The sequence below is a fragment of the Triplophysa dalaica genome, chromosome 17 (assembly GCF_015846415.1).
Source record: "Triplophysa dalaica isolate WHDGS20190420 chromosome 17, ASM1584641v1, whole genome shotgun sequence".
Classification (NCBI taxonomy): domain Eukaryota; kingdom Metazoa; phylum Chordata; class Actinopteri; order Cypriniformes; family Nemacheilidae; genus Triplophysa; species Triplophysa dalaica.
The window spans coordinates 3,475,069-3,496,523 of NC_079558.1; the positions used below are offsets into that span (position 1 = coordinate 3,475,069).

General features: G+C 38.5%; 1 protein-coding gene across 1 annotated transcript; it reads left to right on the top strand.

Moving 5' to 3' along the window:
• Positions 1–17: 17 nt before the first annotated feature.
• llgl2 (LLGL scribble cell polarity complex component 2) lies at positions 18–19,372 on the top strand. Its single transcript, XM_056771171.1, has 23 exons — positions 18–207; positions 6,610–6,743; positions 7,752–7,849; positions 8,331–8,412; positions 8,810–8,925; positions 10,572–10,730; positions 11,010–11,172; positions 11,542–11,729; positions 12,273–12,427; positions 13,108–13,319; positions 13,762–13,829; positions 14,543–14,696; positions 14,798–14,902; positions 16,322–16,614; positions 16,752–16,899; positions 16,984–17,134; positions 17,222–17,338; positions 17,626–17,792; positions 17,882–18,143; positions 18,236–18,389; positions 18,492–18,520; positions 18,789–19,225; positions 19,311–19,372. The coding sequence occupies exons 2-20, from the start codon at positions 6,669–6,671 to the stop codon at positions 18,289–18,291; spliced, it is 2,769 nt and encodes a 922-aa protein (XP_056627149.1). The 5' UTR covers positions 18–207; positions 6,610–6,668; the 3' UTR covers positions 18,292–18,389; positions 18,492–18,520; positions 18,789–19,225; positions 19,311–19,372.
• Positions 19,373–21,455: the final 2,083 nt, after the last annotated feature.

Sequence of the window (21,455 nt, forward strand, 5' to 3'; positions counted from 1 at the left end):
TCGTTCAGGGAGGAGCCAGAGCGCGCAGCAGGAAACACTTATACTGATAATCCCTCTGTCCATACACACACCTCGAAGGCGAGGTAAACACCAACCGAGCCTGCTTCACATTACCATCTGGCGTGGTTTTCTTCTTCAGCCCGGGATCATTTAGCAAACCTGTGTGAGTCGTGGACAGAACCGGGTCGTCGGGCCGCGGTGAATCAGGTGAGTCCTGCCAAGGCCCGTCGACTGTTGCCCGGCTACAGGTGTTACCACTCAGCGGCTCTATGGCTGTGTCGCAAAACGTACTGGGTTTTCTCGATTTGCGAACATTTGAGCGGTCATATGATGTCTATAAGAACGCCAGGGTCGCAGTTCACCAAGTTTAAAGTCGTATCTACTATAGTTTATCTCATAGCTGTGCATTACCTTCTTTTATATAACGGAGTCGACGTCTCTGCTTACATTATCTTTAATGTAATCGTTTTTCAACATATTGTAACACACTATTCAGTATCAAACCACAACTGCTTACTGCAGCACTTATTATTACGTTGACTATATGTTATTTTTATATGAGAATGAATGACTTTGTCTTTATGAAACCGCTTGTTGAAACAGTAAGTCAGATAAAAGTGTCCATACTCAGTATATTAGTATAGACACGTGTTGCAATGTTAGTGACCTTTATTGTTGTTGTTGATTATAAAGTTCTCACTAGATATGAATGTGTAACTGTACTATTTTATGTTATACATTGTGTAGGTAGTTTGTGTATACAGTATGTATATATAGTTATGTTCTATTATACAGTATATAGTGTATGCAGTTTCTATATTGTGCTGTAAAGTGTATTTTCTTGTATGTAGGGTAAAGTTATATAGTGTAATATGTATAGCATAAAGACGCAATGGTCCTATAGTTAAAAGACACTATGGCCTATTTATTTAAGCAAAAGTATTTTTGGGAAATACTTTTTTTGGGCATTGGATGTCCTTGGCATAGATTGGTGGATAGCTGTCCCACCGGTTTGACAGGTTAAGAATCGAGAGCATGAAGCCTCCGCCTCTCTGAGCCTCTCATGTTCCTTTACACACGGCCATGTTCGTTGTTATCTCATGTTAATTCATACGTGCATGCTTAATGTGGATTAAAGCGGACTGTTTTGGAACCATGACAATAGTAACTTAGACAACAGGCATTAGGGCTGAGTCACATGAATTTCGTTATTAGTTATGGGTCATTTTTTTTAGGCCGATCTGTAATGCATGGCTGGATTTTTGAGCACCTTGTGAAGCACCAATACAATGTGATTTGAGACGCATCACTTTTTAAATGGTGTTGATTTACCTGACAAACATGCGTTGACCCAACGCGATGCAAAGTTGAATCTAGTGAGACAATGTAAAGTGACTCGTGTGTCCTTCAAAACTGGGTCAAAAGAAATATGCACCTGTTGAGGGGAAATGCAAGAGCGCAGAAAGTGCAACTTGGGTTAATCTTATTGTGATATGAAGAGCTTTTGATAGACAATGACTGTCGGTCATTCAACATTTTAGGGTTTTACAGTTTTCACCTCTTGCCAAACTTGACAATAAACCATTAGATGTGTGGTACTTCATAATGAGGGATTGTGGTGTAAATGTGGGTTTTCACTCTTCGGTTTATAGACCTTCTCAGAGAAGACAGGAAAGGCTTGAGTCTGGGGACTGACATCCTGTGTTCGACCACACCCTATAGCTATAGACAAGATCTTATTTTTGCATTTTCACAGAGAGGAAGAGAAGGTAAACAAAGGCTTGTCACTTCCACAGCAGTTGATAGCGTGTGGAGAGAATCACTGCAGAAATCGGGATTACAATGAGCGGTTTGAATGTGAGGAAGTTCGTCTGACACTTCCTCTTCCTTAGCCATTCTTTTTTTAAGCGCTATGAAGTTTTGTCTATTTGATGTCTGACTGGGACGCTTTTGTCGAGACCGATTTGAACTCATAGTCTGTGATCTAAGCGCTTGTCATGCGTTAATTATTATAGACTTTGTTACATTGAAACAATGCTATCTCTGATCATCATTTAAGATGTTATGTTTATCTTCGCAATGGGTTGAAATACCACAGACCTTTAATCCAACTGTAGCCGTGTCACCATCTCTCAGTGGTTAAACTGGTTTTAACTGTGTTTACATTTTAGTTTTTAATCTGGGTGTACCTGATTGTTATTGCAGCACTTGTTTCTACTTTCTACTAACCTCGGCTCGGATATCATTAAATACGTTCTTTTGTCTCAAAAATAGCGCATGCAATTCCGTATTGTTCCCGAAGGTTTGTCATGACACATTGGAACGTGCCGTATGAAACCGGGTTGCGCAGTTGAGGGAGAAAGTCTCGGGTTAGAGTTCACTGACAGTTCTGCGCTCATGTTAGGGCAGGCTCTCGGTTCTTGTCTTCTTCCCTGATCTTTGTTTCCTGTTGGATGCTATGCTGAGAATGTACTGATGTCACTGCGACGTGTTAGCGGGCACGATTAGCTGTCGAACCTTGAATGAAATTGATCATTTGAACGGAAATATTTCGAAGGGTAACCCTGGGAATATCGAGGAATTTTTAGGTCTGGAGAAGTCATGGAATTTCTTTGTAGAAATGGCTCCTCTTTTAAAACAAATGAAGAATACTAGAAAATAAATGGTCACAAATGAATAGAAAAGTCAAAGGTGCAGGCATTTTTGCATTTATCGGATTTGAAATTAAGGAAGTGGGTTTAAATTTAATCTGTACTTAAAAATACAATCGAACATTGCTAGGGTGGAACAATATATCGAAGTATCGTATTTCGCAATATACAACTTTACGAAATTTATCGTTGAGCTATTAAGATATGTATCGTACAGCTATGGCAATATATTTTTATATGAAATACATTTTTATGTTAAAATTCTGTTTTATTTTTCAGTGACAGATCTTTTCAGTTTCTATTTGATTACATAAAAATGGTTAAATTAAACCTTGAATGTTGTATATTCTTTAACAAAATAATAGTGTTACTTAAAATTGTTAATGTTTTGGAGAAAATCTGTCATTTGAGTGTCACTTACATATTTTTTTTCTTACAAATATCGTGATGCAATTGTAACGGTAAACCCATTGTCGTGTTTTGTATTCAATCGTGAGCTAAGTGTTTCGTTTCCACGCAAACATTGCTATTTGTCAAGAGTTTCTCTGAGGCTATTGTCTTGAACAGAAGCACCTCTGTGAATGAGAGGAACATGATTTAATGCAACTAGCTATCAGAAACTTCACCACTGAAGTTGTTGTTTCCCTTTTATTCCTAATAGACGTACACCAGCCTGAGCAGCACATGCAGTACGATGCTTTCTATTATTCAGTTGGACATCACTGTTGGCTTGTACATGCTGTTTTAAACTAATAAGCTATTGACCTCTCCTGACCGTAGGGTGCTAGTTTTGGCTGCTCGCATCTGGGTATCAGGATGGTAAAACTGCACGGAGTTAGTTTTCAGACTGGTTGATGTGTTTGCGTACTACAGTGTTACCTCTCACCATGACCTTTAACAGAAGAATCTGTAAGCGTATCGATCCTTACAGCGATATCACCATTTACTGCAGGCGCTCCTTGTTTGGACTTCAGAATGAGCTCTGTTTGAATCCTTGAATGCTGGGTACGGTTTTTAGCCATTTGGGGTTTTTTTTATCGTCGAATGACATCCATACAAGGTCTTGGGTTTTGCTTAAACTGGACAATTGCTTATTCCATGAGATAGGGATGGAAAGGAACTCTTAACGCTAACTATTAAACTTTGGTGAAATATAATGAATTATATTAATTTAATGTAAATGTTTAATCATTTACATACAGAAGTTTCAATTATAGCTTGAATATCGTCAGTTTTAGACCCCTTCAGAAGACATAAACAGCGCTGGTCAAGCAGATCTTTCCGTTTCAGTTCTTTAGCACTACACAAACGTTTGAACTTTTAAGATTGTGTATCGTTACACCTCTACTAAAAACCACTCAGAGCAACATCCGGGCAACCATTATCAATTCACAAAACAAATCTGTTTTTTACAGGGTACTCTGGTATTTATAAATATATTTATCATGATAATTTGCATGGTACTGTTCCCTTGAACAATAAAAAATGCTCAATGCTAAATATAAATTGAACTTTATTTGTGGATTTATTTAAATGTTGATTTAGTTTCTTAAATGTTCAAGGCAATTATTTATATGTTGGTGTATAAAGTAACAAAATGGCATTAAGAACAACAAAGATATGGCAATCTATTACCTTGATAATACAGTAGATTGTGATAAAGACCGAGTAATTAACTTGATAGATCATGACATTTGGCTTCACTGCCAGCTAACCAGATAATTCCATCATAGTTTGCTAGGCTTTTTTAAACAAATGATTCTGTATTCCACTGGTATAAATCTGTCATCTGAACATTTGAGCTGATTATGGCGAGGAACTCTGCTCGCCTGCTGCTTAGCTCAACATACCGTTTCTTCTTAACGTCTATAAAGTCTCTGCACAGTCCTCCCACCTCTAATTTAGACTAGCTTGGGCTTCGACTCCTACAGTACATAAATGCCCTCAAACGCACCTCCTTATAATTCCTCCCAACAGGATTCCAAAGAAGCTGTGTTTTTTCTGCCTCTAATTAAAGTGATAGTTCATCCAAAAACTCAAATTTGCTGTTTATTTACTCACCCCCAGGACATCATTGGTGACATTTTTTCTTGAGTAGAACAATTAAGATGATTGTTTGGTAAATCCGCAGCCCTTTGTGCTTAATATAATGGATGTTTAAGGGGTCCACCTGTTTAAGAGTTCCTAAACTAGTAGTTTTTGGTTTCAGTTTATTGTAAATATCGATCGATTCGCTTCACAAGATGTCAGTTTGTCACCAGGAGCCGCTTGTGGACTCCTTAGACAAGTGGACCCCATATACATCCATTATATGATGCGCAGAGGGCTGCGGATTTACAAAACAATCTTTTTTATTGATCTACTTAAGGAAAAATGTATATGTCTCGTATGGCCTGGGGGATACTAAATAAACAGCAAAGTTGAGTTTTGGGTAGAACTATCCCTTTTATTGAGGATTAGACGGATGGATATTTAATATGTTCATACACACTAGAATGGTTTTTAGACACCATCACGAAAACAGTCCCAGTATGGAGGCAAATCGTTTCAGACTTTTTCTCTCACTGAATGAAGCCCATCTTTTCACCCTCGCCCGCTCAATTCTAGCTCTCCCGCTGAGAGTTTTGCCTCATAAAGCCGGGCTTACTCTTAAGCAGAGGACCTCCCACCTTAACATTGTCCCGTAAGTTGAGTTTGACAGCCTTCGTTGTTTTGTTCTTGGCTGCTTGCTTCAGGGTCCTACAGTTACTGGATTTGTGCTTCCAAAAATACGGAAACGGGATCTCATGCACTTCTCTGGAAACGTTTGTACAGACATGCACAGCGGTGACTAAATGTTCTTGGCTTATATTGGAAAGAATCACAGAAATATGTGTCTGAGACGAATAGAGTGACTGACTCAGTGGAAAGGTTGTGTTTGGAATGGATTGAGGAAACAAACTTCGTTGTTGATATGTGTCGAGCTTAGTGTCTCGAAAGTGTGATGAATTATGGGGCAGTTTGAGATTGGTTATGTCTGGACACGCTCACCTGAGAGTTTGGATGTAATGTGACGTAATTCTTATCTGAATATGTCATAGCATTCTTTGCAAATATTGACTGTGACTCAACATTTGGCTTATTCTTGTTTTATTTTAAAGAATGTGGGGAACCAAAAAACATGGGCCCCCATTGACTTCCATTGTATGGATACAAAACCACTGAGCCATTTCTCAAAATATCTTTTGTTATTCACAGAAGAAAAAGTCATACAGGTTTTGAACAACATCGGACAAAAACTTTTTAATTTTTTTGGCTAATCTATCCCTTTAATGTTAGTATTAGCAATGCTTTGGTTACCAAGGTAGTTTTTGGCAAAGGTCTATGGAGGAAAAGCTACCCTAGTAGCTTTTCTGTTGCATGCAAATGAATGGCAAATATCTGAAGCACCAGGTGAGAGAAGCAGCCGTTTATACAGAGAGTATTGTGTATTGTTAGGACGGACTGTTCCTTTAATGGAAAGCAGGTAGCTCCCCTTCTTTCTCTAACTGAAAGAGACTCTTTATGAATCCGCTTCCCAGTGCAACAGGTGTTTCATCAGGTGCTGTTTGTTCAGATGAGGGGAGGGGCCGCGATAGCGCTCAGCTCCGGGCACCACGAGAACAAAAGTTACTTCAGTCAGGACCACAGAGATCTCCCAGCGGGGGCTGGGCAGAGAGAGAGTGAAATAGAGAGAGAGAATGGGGTGGGTGGTTAAGGGGGGTAGCTTCAGTCAACGCTCCGCAACCCATCTTTGGAAATCCTGGACCTATCAGATCCATCGTTTTCCATTGGAATACACACACAACCTTCTCTGAGGTGTTTAGCTTAAGTCTTTGTGTTTTATTTACTGTGATGGCTCTTGATATAATGTTGCTATTATTGTCTGTCTGTGAACCCTTTGATGATGAACCTTGTATCTTTATTGTATATGTGTCAGGTGGCTGAGAGGAGAAACTGTGAGCGAGGCAGTGCGTGGTTCCTGCTCTTCCAGGGAGGATGAAGAGGTTCCGGCGACATGGACACGAGTCTCATAGGGACAAGCACAAACAGGATCTGTATCAGTTCAACAAGGTGATCAAAGACCTTTATGACGATATTTTCTCGAAAATGTTTTGGCCATTACGCATACATTTACATTCAGCAGAAGCACTGCTACCTTTATTTACGTAGGAACTGTGTTTTTTATATGCTGATTTGCACAAGATAAAATTTTTGTGGTCTTTAAGTGGGAGTGTCTGGGGTTAGGCTCTGAAAGTGTACATGACAGGACCCACCGAAAAAATGAAACCTCAGTTTCATTAAATAAATATTATATATGACTCTACTTGTACAACCGTTGTGAGAAGTTTAGGGGATCAGACTCTTATCGACTTGGTTTAATCTTCTTAATCAGATTAGCTTTAGAATTTGAAAAAGGCAAGTATGTGTGTGAAAAACTCTTGCCAAACCTTATTCGAGTTTTGATCAGCTTTAGTGTAGTTTTATTTTTATTATTCTATTATTTTTGGTTTGGGTTTTCTTGGTAACGTTAGTTAAAATTTTTGCAATTTTTTATCTGCTTTTGACAATTTTATGTTTATTTGTTTAACGTAAATCAAATAAATACATTTAAATTTAAATAAAAAAAAAAGGTTTTAAAACAGATAATTTTTTTTTTTAATGTTAACTAACATTACCAAGAGAAAATAAAATTATAAAATAAATAAAATTTAAACTTTTTTATATTTTTGTAAAAAAATAAACAAAATAAACATAACATAAAAAGTGAACAAATAAAGATTAAAGTGTCAGAAACGGATAACAAAATTGCTAAAAATGTAATGAATATTACAAAGAAAAAAATATTACAATAAAAGTATAATAATTAAAAAAATATATATAAATAAATAAAAACTTTTGAAGTTAATAATTTTATTTTATTTTGTTAGACAAATTTATAGCATTATTACTCAGGCAACAATTCCAATTTTAATACTGACATGGCTGTTTTTAGAATTATAGTCTCAGGTTCATCTGTTTGTATATTTCTATTTAACTTGCTTCTTTCTTTCTTTCTCTCTCTCTCTCTTTCTGTCATAGACGGTAGAGCATGGCTTCCCCCATCAGCCCAGCGCTCTGGGATTCAGCCCCTGTCTAGAGCTCCTGGCAATTGGTACCAGATCAGGAGCCATTAAACTGTATCCTCCACCAACCAGAAGAGCAGAGTTTGTGTTATTTGATCTGTGTTAGGGCTTTAGCGTTGGGCTTGACTTAAATAACTCCACATTCCATTCCCCTGTCTCTGAATCCTCAGGCAAAGTGAGCAAATTGCGATATTACATTGAGTGCTGAGATTTCCCGTATCTGATCACAGGATTTTTTATAGTGGCGATGACACGCCCATCACGCAGGCAGTCCAGAAGCTGGAACAGTTTATTTAAACCCAAGCACTGGGAACGTATGTTTTTTCCATAGTATTGCATAATTGCTTGTTGATCATTTACAGAGAGGAAGAGGGGAAATAGAAATGAGTAATCTGGTGTGTTGCTAGCAATGTGTGATTAGAATGTAATCATATTTGTTGTTTATTTACACAGCAGATGTACATTAAAGTGTAATCTTATTAGTGGCAAAGCGCTGTGTGAATGGCTGGCATTTATTTCCTTATCGAGTGTTCAGGTATGGAGCTCCTGGTGTGGAGTTTATGGGACTTCATGACGAGAATGCGGCAGTTACACAGGTGCACTTCCTGCCAAACCAGGTATGTTTTTTATCTTTAATCCTGCCGCCTCTGAATTTGCCAGTAGTTTTTTTGGCATAAAATTTGGATTTAATTCCCAATCTTTCATGAGATCACCGAATAATTTTGGGCGAGGTTGAAAAGTTATTTCAGGAAGCTGCATGTAAGTCGCCTTCACCTGCTGAGTGACATACATACACCGATGAAATGAAAAAGTACCTCTATATCATGTCACGGTTATTTTTTTAATATATTAATATGGTGCTCTCATTAGGTAGTGCGTCATGACATCATGATGTTTGGATTTTTATTTTCGGCTGAACTGGTGCTTTAAATTTAGCTTGATAAAATACAATATCTGTTGTCTTCAGTCTTTACCTGATGTGCTCTTATTTTCCCTGTTTTTTGGGGGGGATAGGTGGAGTTTGTCACTTTGCTGGATGATAACAGTCTGCACATGTGGACACTTCGGGCCCATAGTGGCATGTCTGAATTACTTGAAATCGGCCGTTTCACTCTCTCTGGTCCACCTGGGTAAGTCAGAAACGTACACCTACACGGTTATTAATCTGATGTTATCATGCTTAAGATTTTTTTTTGAATGTACCGAGATGCCTCTACACAAACACACACCCATCTAATGCTGGAGGTCTGACTCACATTCTCCTAGACATGACTGCTATTCCCCTCCGTTTGACTCCTGTCACGGGCACATGACATGTCAGCTGACCCTCATGATTATTTTTTTAGCAATATATGATGTCATATCCTGTAAGCTCAAGATTCAAAACAAGTTGTGTAAATTTGTCTTAAAGTGATGTATGGCTTAAATATATATTATGTCCAATCCAAGTGCAGTTTGACATAGGGCTGGGCGATATGGCTAAAAAATATATCAACGATATGATGCTTCATATCGTTCGATATTGATAATTATTGACCTTTTTTTTTTTAAGTAAAAATGACAATTGGAACAGTTTGTATTTAACCACTGTATTTTAACTGACCCACATTATTAAGGCACACAGCAAATAAAATTAGTTTTAGCAGTAAAAAAATAGTAAAACAATTTTTTTTAAACAAAATATCTTCTTTTACTCTACTTGTATTAAGATACAAGTTTAAACAAACTTTAACTTTGTACTTAAGATGTTACAATATGTGTTCACTTCAATTTAATGTAAACGTGGAACAATCAAGGCAAACTTTGAGGTAGATCAACAACAGCATCTGTAAAAAGTAATACCAACAAACCTTTATAACAGTAAACAAAAGCCTGACTTCTCCACCATGCTGAACGGCAGCATTTCTTTTGCAATGGAGTAAACCATTGCATGGGTTATGTCATTATATCGCTTGGAAGATGTATCATATGGCATTGTTACCAAGTACCTCTCCATCGTGGACTGCTTGTGGGTTCTTTGTTGACTGGAGGCAGATGGGCGACATGATGTATATTCCAAAGGGTGGCAGCGGTTTAGATGGAGGAATAAATCCCTTGTGTTTCTTTGCTTAGCCGGGAGTTTTTTTTACATAGCTTACACACTACGTTCTTCTGATGTTGGTCGGAAGAAAAGAAACCAAAAAACTGGGGAGCTGACATTTCACTTTTTGTTCACAAATTCCTCGCTGACGGCGGGCACGTCAATCATCTTGCACGTGTTCTAATGTCAACATGGCGATGACGCAACCCGACTGAGACTAACGTAACCTGGCAAATTAGATCTTATTAGTTATTTGCTTGTCAATCGTAGCACGCTCATGTAACAAAACATCTTATAGGCTTTTTAAGATCTTCGGATGTCACAGGTGCGCACATTTTAAGGAAATTATCTAGTGCTATATCAAACTTTTTTTAATATTGATATCGACAATGTTGTACCGTCGATAAATATCGATACCGATTTATCGCCCAGCCCTAGTCACTTTGAGTTTCAACCATCTAGGACAAACCACATTTTGTTGGTTTCTGTATCTATCCTGTTGTGTGGTGCATCCCTGCTCACAAATCGTATTCCGTTAAGCTTTTTTATATTTAGCCAGTCTTATGATGTTCAATTTCTGTTCATATGAATTACTTTTTAATGCAATAACGATGTCTTGTGTAATGCATTGTATATATTGGAAGTGTTTCTGATATACTGTGTATTTAATTCACACTTGTGATTTTATGCAAACAGCGCCCCTCCCAGTGTGACGCGGGTCACGGCGGTCCTGGCACACTCATCGGGTGAACTTCTGCTGCTGGGCACAGAGGGAGGGCATGTGTTTGTGGTGGAGGTGCCTGGCTTCAGAGAGCTGGAGGAGAATAACATTAGTGTAGATGATGTACAGAGCAGGTGAGAGGTCACACTGAAACTGAAACATTGTTCTATTAAGCTACTAACAGTTTAGTAACAATTTTTTTCTTAAATATAAGCTGTTCATAAGAACAAGTAACGCAAAGATGCAATGAGATTAATGGAAATTTATCTTTTTATGCAAATTAAAGCACCATTCCATCACGTCACTGCCATGCCTCAATTATTTCCTCAAGTCCAGTGACATTATGCAACGTTTTTACATGTCTGATACAGTTACCCTTTGTGACAGCTGGCCTGTTCTTTATACTTTCCCAGAGTTCCAGAGGAGTATGTCGGCCGCAGGAATCTGGAGTGTGTGGAGGCCCTGCAGGAGAACCCGCTCAACCCACGGCAGGTTCTGATTGGCTACAGCCGAGGCCTTATGGTTCTGTGGGATCTGGATCGCAGGCGTCCCGTCCAACACTTTCTAGGCATACAGGTAACAAACTCCAGAACTCTCAACACACTTTGTGCCTCAAGACATGGTGATTTTTGGTGAGACGTTGTGGCTTGCTGAGGAAAAATGTGCTTTTTGTTGTTTTGCCCTGAAGGGCGGTTAACTGGAAAAATCACAGCGATTTTCTTTTAAAGTGGGATCTGGACTGTATCTAAGGATTAGAATGTGACAAATGCTTTAAGGTGGACTCTTGACTCGGACAATAAAGAACCACAGGGAACACCCTAGCAACCACATAGCAACGCCCGGGCAGTCATCCACAGCACCCTACTGTTCATGGGACAAGTTTTTCGCAGGCAAGCACTTTTCTTTCCAAAATCTAATGTTTTAGTTTCTCTGTATTCCCTGTAGCAACTGGAGAGCGTTTGGTGGATGGAGGACGGTGGGAACATCCTCAGTTCCCATAGCGACGGAAGCTACTGCAACTGGACCGTAACTGGTGAAGATCCGCAAACTGAACCTGAGAAACAAGAGATACCATACGGCGCCTTTCCCTGCAAGGCCATATCTAAAGTTTTACAGCTGCCAACAAAACAAGGGTAAGTGTTATATTGTTTTATGAGACTGTGATGTTTGTGTGTTTCTAACTGATGCTGAGACAGGTGTGTTTGCTTGTGGTGTCATTAACTCGGAGCGCTTCTCTGTGACTCACACTGTATGGTTAATGTTTAAACCTGTTACAGAGCTTCATATTTTCCTCTCAACCTTGAAATCTTCCGTCGGATTTCTGCCACAAATCTCGAGCACATTTTATCCTGCAGTTTTATTTAATGTCACGTTTCCTTGTTTTTCTCCTTCTCTTAAAAAAGTCACGCACGTGTGATGTGAAGTTTCCTGATTTGAAAAGTGGATGGATGTTTTTAGTTATATGTCATTGTGTAGATGAATTAATGATAATGGGCAAGATGATGTCAATGTTTGTCAAGACCACAATAACTTAGCGGTTGGGATTTGAACCTACAAATTAAGCTGTTTATGACCATATTTTCCATCATTTACTATACCAGCAATATATACAGTTTAGCAAACTCTCTACATTGCTTTTGTAATCTGCATGTAAAACCTTCTGTGCCTCTTCCCAGTCCAACGTTCCTCATCTTCAGTGGAGGAATGCCGAGGGCCAGTTATGGCGACAGACACTGCATTTCCATCATCCACAGCAAAACCCACGAGGCTCTCGACTTCACATCACGCATTATCGACTTTTTCGTCATCCGGGAAGGAGAGGATCACAGAGGTAAGAGGGAGAAGTTGATGTTTATTGTCTCTGGCTCAGGTGATCCAATAACAAATACAGGAGACACGGATCTCTGTTTACATCTAGTCATGACATGCATTTATAATGTGTTTCTTGTGACCATTTATAGACTTTAGGGTCTTTAGACAATTGTAAAATATGGGGTTTACTGTTTTTGTTTTTTTAATTTATTATTTTTAATAAATTGTTCAATTTTTTTTCATTTGACTGTTTATACTTATGAACATGTAAATACTGTCTTTGAATACATTTACATTTATGCATTTGGCAGATGCTTTTATCCAAAGCGACTTGCATTGCATTATCCTATACATTTATACTTGGGTATCTGCAATCCCCTGGGATCGAACCCACAACCTTTCGTTGATAACGCAATGCTGTAACCACTGAGCTACAGGAAAGCTATGTGTATATATATATACACATAGTTTGTTATTCAGGCCTGTCAAATGTGGGTTTCATTTCATTTCACTGCAATTGCAAATATGAGATGCAAACTGCTCCTGTTGCATTTCTTGAACTCATTTTGTAGGGAATTGTGCTAGCGGCGGAACATTTATAGGTTGATTCCCAGGGAACACATACACCTATACAATGTTTAAAATGATAATTGCCTTTGAATTAAAGATGCATTTCTAATCTAAATGTGCGTGTTGCAGGTGACCCCAGCGCTGTCGTGGTTTTGGTGGAGGAGGAGCTGGTGGTGATAGATCTGCAGACTGAAGGTTGGCCCGTCATCCAGACACCCTACCTGGTGCCATTACACTGTTCTGCCATCACGTGTTCTCACCACGTCTCGTCCATCCCGCTCAAACTCTGGGAGAGAGTGCAGGCGGCCGGAGCCAATCAAAACACGCACTACTCCAGAAAGGTGCCCACATACAAAGGATCACACACACGTATACATAAAGGTCAAGCTGGGACCCCCGAAGTTTCTATATGCATGCTTTGTGTGATTTGTGTTATTGCGTGGTAATTTCAGGCAAAGAGAAGATGCTCAGTGATTTGTCCATGTGTGTGTATATGCAAGTTTTTTTTAAATCATTTAATCAAGTAGTTGTTATAGTAAGGTTGCATGTAACAAAAGTTTTGATTCTTGTTTTATGGGAAGGGCGTTTTGTAGTATAGCGCCATAATAGTGATACACTATTCAGGGTTATCAAGTTAAATGTTAACTTCTGTTGACTTCAAAGTACACCCAAAAGTGTGTCAAGTGTTTTCACTGTGGTTTCTCTTTGATGGCGTCATGAGCGTCTTTAATCTTTGCCTTGCATTCATTCAGAGCTTGATTTCCTGTTTCTGTCTTTTTAAAGCCTTGGCCCATAAACGGAGGACAGAATCTCGCTCCAGACCCTCCGCAGAGAGACCTGCTCCTGACAGGGTGAGTGGACCGCTGTCAAATAACACAACACATATTTTTTGTAAATCCCTGTGTTCATAAGAACAAAGAGCTAAACGGTGTGAAATTAAATTTTTTTCCATATGTAATAGTCGTGGGTAAATTGAGATTTTATTGGCCATATTTTTTACTAGCAGAGGCTGTAACAATGTGTTTCTTTATAAAGCGAGTGTTATAAGAGCAGACGTTGCCCTAAAGTGCTGTAAAAGTCTCACTTAATTAAAACCACTGTGAAAAAAGAAATTAAAGTAAGAAAGCAAATAAAGGCAACAACGTAAACACTAGGTAGTCACTTGAACTCATATTTTTAGTTTTTATTTTCTTTTATTTGTGTCATTGAATCATATCTCGCTTAAGATAAGTAATTAATGGATTTTATTGCAAAATTCGAAGTAATTACAGGCAAATTATCCACTAACTCTTGTTTTATACACTGTACGTGCAGTTGGTTTAAAGTGTTAATTGTGGGTCCTGTCTAAAATGTGTTTATGGAAAACCATTGTTTTTTTTTTATGAGGATCTGAAGTGTTTTGACTCTCCCGTATTCTTTTGAAATTCCCTGGAGGAAGACAGATATGCAAAATTGCATAACACTTTTACGGATGAGGAACAAACATTGAAAAATGCTTCTTACCGCATGACATTAAATAAATAAATGTTCCTCGCTCAATTTTTTTGTCTTTTTTTTCTGGAAGGCATGAAGATGGCACAGTGCGCTTCTGGGATGCCTCGGGGGTCTGCCTTTTCCCCATGTACAAGCTTAGCACGGCTGGTGTCTTTCATACGGATGCCGACCCGAACGATAACATGAACCAGGGCAGTGAGGGAGAGTGGCCTCCGTTCCGCAAGGTTTGTTTCCATTCATTCTAGTAGTTGATTTCATAGAGAGAATTTTTTTTTTTAAACGCCTGATTTTGACTTGATGTCTTTTTATGATTTGTGAACTTCAGGTGGGCTGCTTTGACCCGTATAGTGACGACCCTCGGCTTGGCATTCAGAAGATCCACCTGTGTAAATACAGCGGGTACCTCACGGTAGCTGGAACCGCAGGGCAGGTAAGGTCTCATTTGGTTCTCACGCTTCACTTAACTGAAATATTGTCTGAAATATTCAGTGCACAGACAAGTGAAAGTAAAATCTGTCGATTTAGTTATGACCTCATTTCTTGGAATCTAGTGTGTTTTGTTGATGTGAATATAATGACGATTGGAGGTCTACAGCCATTTGCCATTGTAATTTCTTGCACCCAGTTGTCACGGCAACTATCAGATTCGTTATCCTTTTAGTTGCTGCTAAAGAGTTTGACTGAACCTCTCTAACAGTTCAGTAGACATCATGTCCTCATCAGCCATTAGGAAATTGGTTGTGCTCTGTATAGAGTTTCTTTGTGGTGTTAGTAACTCTCTCTTTGTCCTTTCACTGAACTACAGAGATTTCAGCACGATTTAGACTGGGGTTTCTGCAAAAAAAGGGCTCATATTTGCGTTTTTCAATCTCTTGAATTGATTGAAGACATCAAGTGGGCAATTCCTATTCCTTTCTCCCATTGGATGGTTGAAAGCGCCTATGCTGTTTGATAACGCCCAGAAATTGAGAAATGGGCGTCTGCCCTTTTCTGATTGGACAATTGAAAATTCTATACCGATTTTTTAAAACGGACAGTAAATTGAGAAACACCTTCTTCTGTGTCGTGCAGACGTGTTCTTCGCATGATTTGCCATACATTTACTGTTTGACAAACATTTTTGGGACCATTAATAAATTCTAGTCCACACAATCCTGACTCCTCCCACAAATAAACAACCAATAAGACTACAGCGAATATAGACTCCAGACACTTTGACTTGAAGGCAAAAGTTAAGATGTTTGGGTTGGTCTGGCACTGTTTCAGTTATTTAAAGTGATGCAAATGGGCAACATGACAAGAATCGATGACTTAAAACAAAGATGAATGTTGTACAGTCTGCCAAAAACAGTCGATGTTGCGCAATTTGCCTTATCTTTTCCCAAAATCTATTTGGGATCATATCACACGTTTCCAATACACAACGACAATCAAAACAAAAAACAACATAAACCCGCCATTACAAGTTCAGTGAAACGAAATGGATTTGCAGAACTTGCAGAAATAATGCGTTTAGTTTTGATTCCTGTAAAGGAAATGGATTTCTCACGGTCATGGAGCGCATGGAAATGTCAGGAAATTTGAAACCCTGATAAGTCATGGAAATTCTTAAAATATCATGGACAAGTCAAGATTTGCATTTTTGCATTTAGCCGACACGTATCAACCGTCAGTGCATTCAATCTCTATTTTTTTTTATCAGTATGTTTTTTCTGGGATCGAATACATGACCTTGGACCTTTTAAACGCTTGTAATTATCAGAATTGACTGAAAAATCATCAAAAAATCATGAAAAAAGTACCGCCAAAGGTGTTTACAAAATGTCATTTTTGTGTGCGTTTCCATCAGATTTTGGTTCTGGAGCTGAACGACGAGGCGGCTGAGCAGACGGTTGAGGCAACAGTGGTGGATCTGCTGCAGGGTCAGGAAGGCTTCAGATGGAAGGGTCAGGCGCGTCTAGACGTGCGGGAGGAGCCGGTGTTGTTTCCTGCAGGCTTCCAGCCCTTCGCCCTCGTGCAGTGCCAGCCGCCCGCTGTGGTCACAGCAATCGCCCTGCACTCAGAATGGAAACTGGTGGCGTTCGGCACCAGCCACGGATTTGGTTTTTACGACTACCAACAGAAGAACAACATAATGGTCAAGTGAGGAAAAACATAAGAAATAACATTCTGGTTCTAAACATCCATAGGGAAATCACATGAATGTACCGCACTCGGAACAAACCCCCTCCACGCTCACGGATCGAATGCTTTGACAGTTGTCTGCGTTTTGTTCACAGGTGCACCCTAAACCCCAGCGATCAGTTGGCCTTGGAAGGGCCGCTGTCCCGCGTCAAGTCCATCAAAAAATCCCTACGCCAGTCTTTCCGTAGAATCCGTCGCAGCCGGGTCTCCATGCGCAAACATCACACCACCAACGCAGCCAAGGTGTGCAGATTTAGGAAGACTATTACTGCATGAGGTTTTGCGACTACGGTGGCTTGATTGTAAATATCGTGACTGTTTTTGTAGCTTCAAGAGATCAATGCCAGGTTGGAGGCTGAGGCTCTTCAGGAGATGGAGCTTGCTCCCGTCCAGAGAAAGATCGAAGCCCGTTCCTCAGACGACTCCTTCACCGGCCTGGTTAGAACGCTTTACTTCGCCGACACGTTCGTCAGTGATAGTAAGTGTTTTAAGGCTCACCTTTATCACTCTTTAGTATCTCTGAATTGTAGTTTGTAGCTGAAGAAAACATTGTTGTCTATCGCAGGTACACACTGTACACCCTCACTGTGGGCCGGGACCAATGGAGGAGCAGTGTTTGCTTACGTTCTCCGCATCCCTTCGGTGGAACGGAGGATGGAGGATCCTGTGATGGCTCATCCAGGTTAAAATCAAATCTAATATATAAACGATGAATTAATCAATTATAAATAATCAAGAATAAAAGTGCATGTTTACATATGTCTGTACCGTCCATATGCATATTCATAAACAAACACACTCATTTTACTTCAATGATAATTAAAATATAATAAATGTTAATATATCATTTTAATTATCTGTAAATATATATTTATAAATACTTCCCATTAATCCTTTGACAGCCCCAAAACATAGTAATATAAATATTAAAATATATCATCAAATAAATGACATTATACATATCTGCAGCTAAAGAGATTCAACTGATGCATCGGGCTCCAGTAGTAGGTCTGGTGGTCTTGGATGGGAAAGGGGCCCCCCTGCCTGAACCCCTGGAGGTGGCCCACGACCTGGCACGCAGTCCTGAAATGCACGGGTCCCATCATCTGTTAGTCGTGTCAGAAGAGCAGCTTAAGGTGAATATTGACATTATTATTATTATAAATATGATTGGCCTTGTTTTACATCAGAGATTGTGTCTTACTGTGCGGGTTTGTGTGTGCAGCTGTTTACTTTGCCCAAAGTGAGCAGTAAGTCAAAGCTGAAGCTCACGGCGGTCGATGGATCCCGCGTGCGCCGTGTGGGCGTGGCGTGGTTCGGAAGCCGGACCGACGAACAGCTGGAAAGCAGCATGGTGGTTTTGACCAATCAGGGTGAGCTTCACGTGATCTCTCTACCCTCCGTCAAAATGCTGGTGCACTATCCCTGCATACGGAAAGAGGACGTCAGCGGAATCGCCTCCTGTGTGTTCACCAAATATGGCCAAGGTAGGAGATGCTGGATTTTATTTACACTTGTAAATTTAGCTGATGCTTCAACACTTATTTAAATATAAATGTTGCATCATGAAACCGTTTAGGTTTCTACCTGATCTCCCCGTCTGAGTTCGAAAGGTTCTCTCTTTCCACCCGTTGAGTGGTGGAACCACACTCTTTGGTTGAGGCTCCTCATCAGATGAGGTCCAAGAAGCCATCGAGTCCCATTCACAAGAACCAACCAGAAATAGAAAACAGGTTTGTATAGATGGCAGATAAGCTTTATCTATTGAACTATAGGATATAATATTATATTTGTCTGATGTCAAACATTGACAATTGTGTTTGTTGTCCATGCAGGAATTTCACGAAAGACGGTGATGGACATGGTGAGACTCAAAGTGCTTTTTCTAAGCGTCTGTTTCGTGTGCGCTAGCTAAACAATGAATACTAAAACATGCATGTTCTCAATGTTTCTTTGAATGTTTCACCCCGTAAATCACTCACAAATCGGACGCAATCTGCCATCGATGCAACAGTGCCATATTTTATCTTTTGTGCATGGCTGTTGCATCAATCGCAGATTGTGTTTTAAAGTTCCCTATGAAGCGTTTGCATGTTTTTTACTAGACTGATCGATGTGCTTGTTTGTTCCAGAGAATTCTGCTAGTCAAGTAATGGAGCATGCTTTGCTCAACGATGAGAGTGAGTACACGAGGAATCAGCAGTTAGTCAAACAAAACCCCATTTTCAGAAATAAGTAACTGATTGAATTTGGCAAGCTCGGACAATTGACATATTATCAGTTTGTGTGTTTCATGCTTGCTGTGTTTTAAACATGCAAATGGCTGAAAGTAACAATCTAAACATGCTGTTTGTTTTAAAAAGAATGGCCTGTGCAGTTGTGTGTGCATGATCTGTAATGTTCATTATCCCGCACAATAATATTGTTGTATGTTGTCATTATTGCAATGAATCTGTCTGACAACGCTAGGAATAGTGTTTAAGGAAAATTGACAGTTTGTTTGAATAATGTCTTGCTCTAACACAGGTGTGCTTCAGGAGATCCAGAAGTCTCTAGAAGGAGACCAAACGTGAGGAATTTCATTTTCATTTAGAACAAATTGCTTTGTTAATATTTGGTACAGCTGGAATAATCTGCCTGTTGTTTGATTAAAGGTCCTTTCTGGAGAACAACGTGAAGACTAAGTCAAGAGAAGGCAATGTGCTGAGCAATGGAGGCAAGTCTTACTTTAATTTATTCACACATTAAATAGATAACTTGCATATAGATGGTTTCATCAGATGCAGACACCTGGCCCGAGGTGAACTTTCGGTGTCTGGTGTATGATTTATATTAATTTATATCAATATTTGATTGTGTATCAATTGTATTGAATTAAATTAAAACTACTTAACAGTTATTGATTCTTTGCGGAGGTCTACCAGAAGTTAAGTTTGGGCCTCATAACGTTTATGTTGTTGCCGCTAAAACAGTCTTTACATATTTTAGTGCCATGAAAGCAATTAAAAATAAATGTTTGTTATATATGCGTGTGCGCGCACCGTGTATATTTATATGAATGTTAGGGATGTGCAAAAATGTTTGAATATTCGATCCACAATAATTATTAGAATATTAAAAATGCTATTCGAATATTGGTATTTTTCATAAGAAAAAAACTGCGTCACCACAAGGTTAAGTTACCGCTACAGACGACCTTAGAGTTGTCACGTCTTATTTAAAACTTCTTGCACTTCATCTGTAATTGTTTTATAATATACAGAAAATGTTAAAAATCATTTGTCATCTTTGTTCACTCATGTCGCAAGCTAGTTTAAATATGTTTAGTTTACACACCGGATGCCAAGATCGTGTTTTATGCTCGGCTCACATCACCATATTAAAATGTTTCAAAACTGGTGATTTATTAACATTACTCAAATTAGGTGTAAAAATTAACACTTAATCAGTTATTACCAAAACTTGTTTCTGAGCTTTTTTTCTTAGTAAATTCATATTCGTTCGTTTAAAAATGATTAAGTTATGCTAATTTCAACAACTTGAAACATGAAAATGTACATTTCACTGCAACTAATGTAAATGTTTTTGGCCTTAACATAAGATTGGCACCTTTTCCATACCTAAAAGCCAATTAGAACATCGATTCAGAAACCTTTTAATTCCAGGACCCACCTAGACGGGTATAATCTATCTTGAGACCCACCAAAATATTTTTAAATGGAAATATGGGGAGACAATACACATTCATCCTCTATAGGTAGCAGAGTTTTTATTTTCCCTGAATAGAATAAATGAAATTTAAGATGCAATACCAAACTATCTAATGGTAAAATATCAAAGCTATTGTCAATGCCCATCATTAACTGGACTAAACTGTTTTTTAGTGTGTCATTCCTCGCCTACTTAACAGCCTGTAAATATATTTGCACGGATGATTTTTTTGTTTGTTCAGGAGGGTATCAAGCATGTTTACTTTATTTATTATTAACGTTATAAACAATAAAGCCAGATGTTCTTGGTTTTGTTACTATAGGAGTTAGAAGAGCAGCGTATTTTCTCCGCTGCCAGCTTAGCGTATAGACTTTCACCAGAGTAAAATAGACCTATATTCTTGCATTTTCTTATCAAGAACATGTTAAACAAAATAAACAAGATAACCATATATCACAGACTGTCAATACACGTTGCATTTTGTTTTGCCTGTTTTCTTTTTGTATTATACCGTTCCGCGCAGGTATAAATTCAGTTTTTATGTATTTTTCAAAAACCCAACATTAAAAAACCTAAATAAATACGTAGCAAATTACGTCATTTTTAACTTGATTCAAATAAACAAATATTTAAATATTCGTTTTTCATGAGCTCAAATATTCTAAAATGTATATGTAACATGTATATATTTAAGAAATGAATCTTTTTTTTTTTTAATATATTTAAATGTGTGTGTGTATATATATATACATATATACAAGTAAACATTTAGTATGTATATATATGTGTGTGTGTGTGTTTGTGGATTTATATTGTGATTAATCTGTTCCAAAAATAATTGGAAATATTTTTGGAACCGATTAATTGCTTTAATGACACTAAAATATGTATTGACGGTTACAGCGACAACAGCATAAATGTGGCCCAAACTTGACTTCTGGTAGACCTACAGAAAATTTATTTATAAAATTTTAATAAACACAAATATTTATTTTGTAATTGAATATTTGCAATTAATCGATTTGACAGCATATAAATAATAGTAATATATTACAATAACTTAGAATGATTGATACTTGCATTAAGTG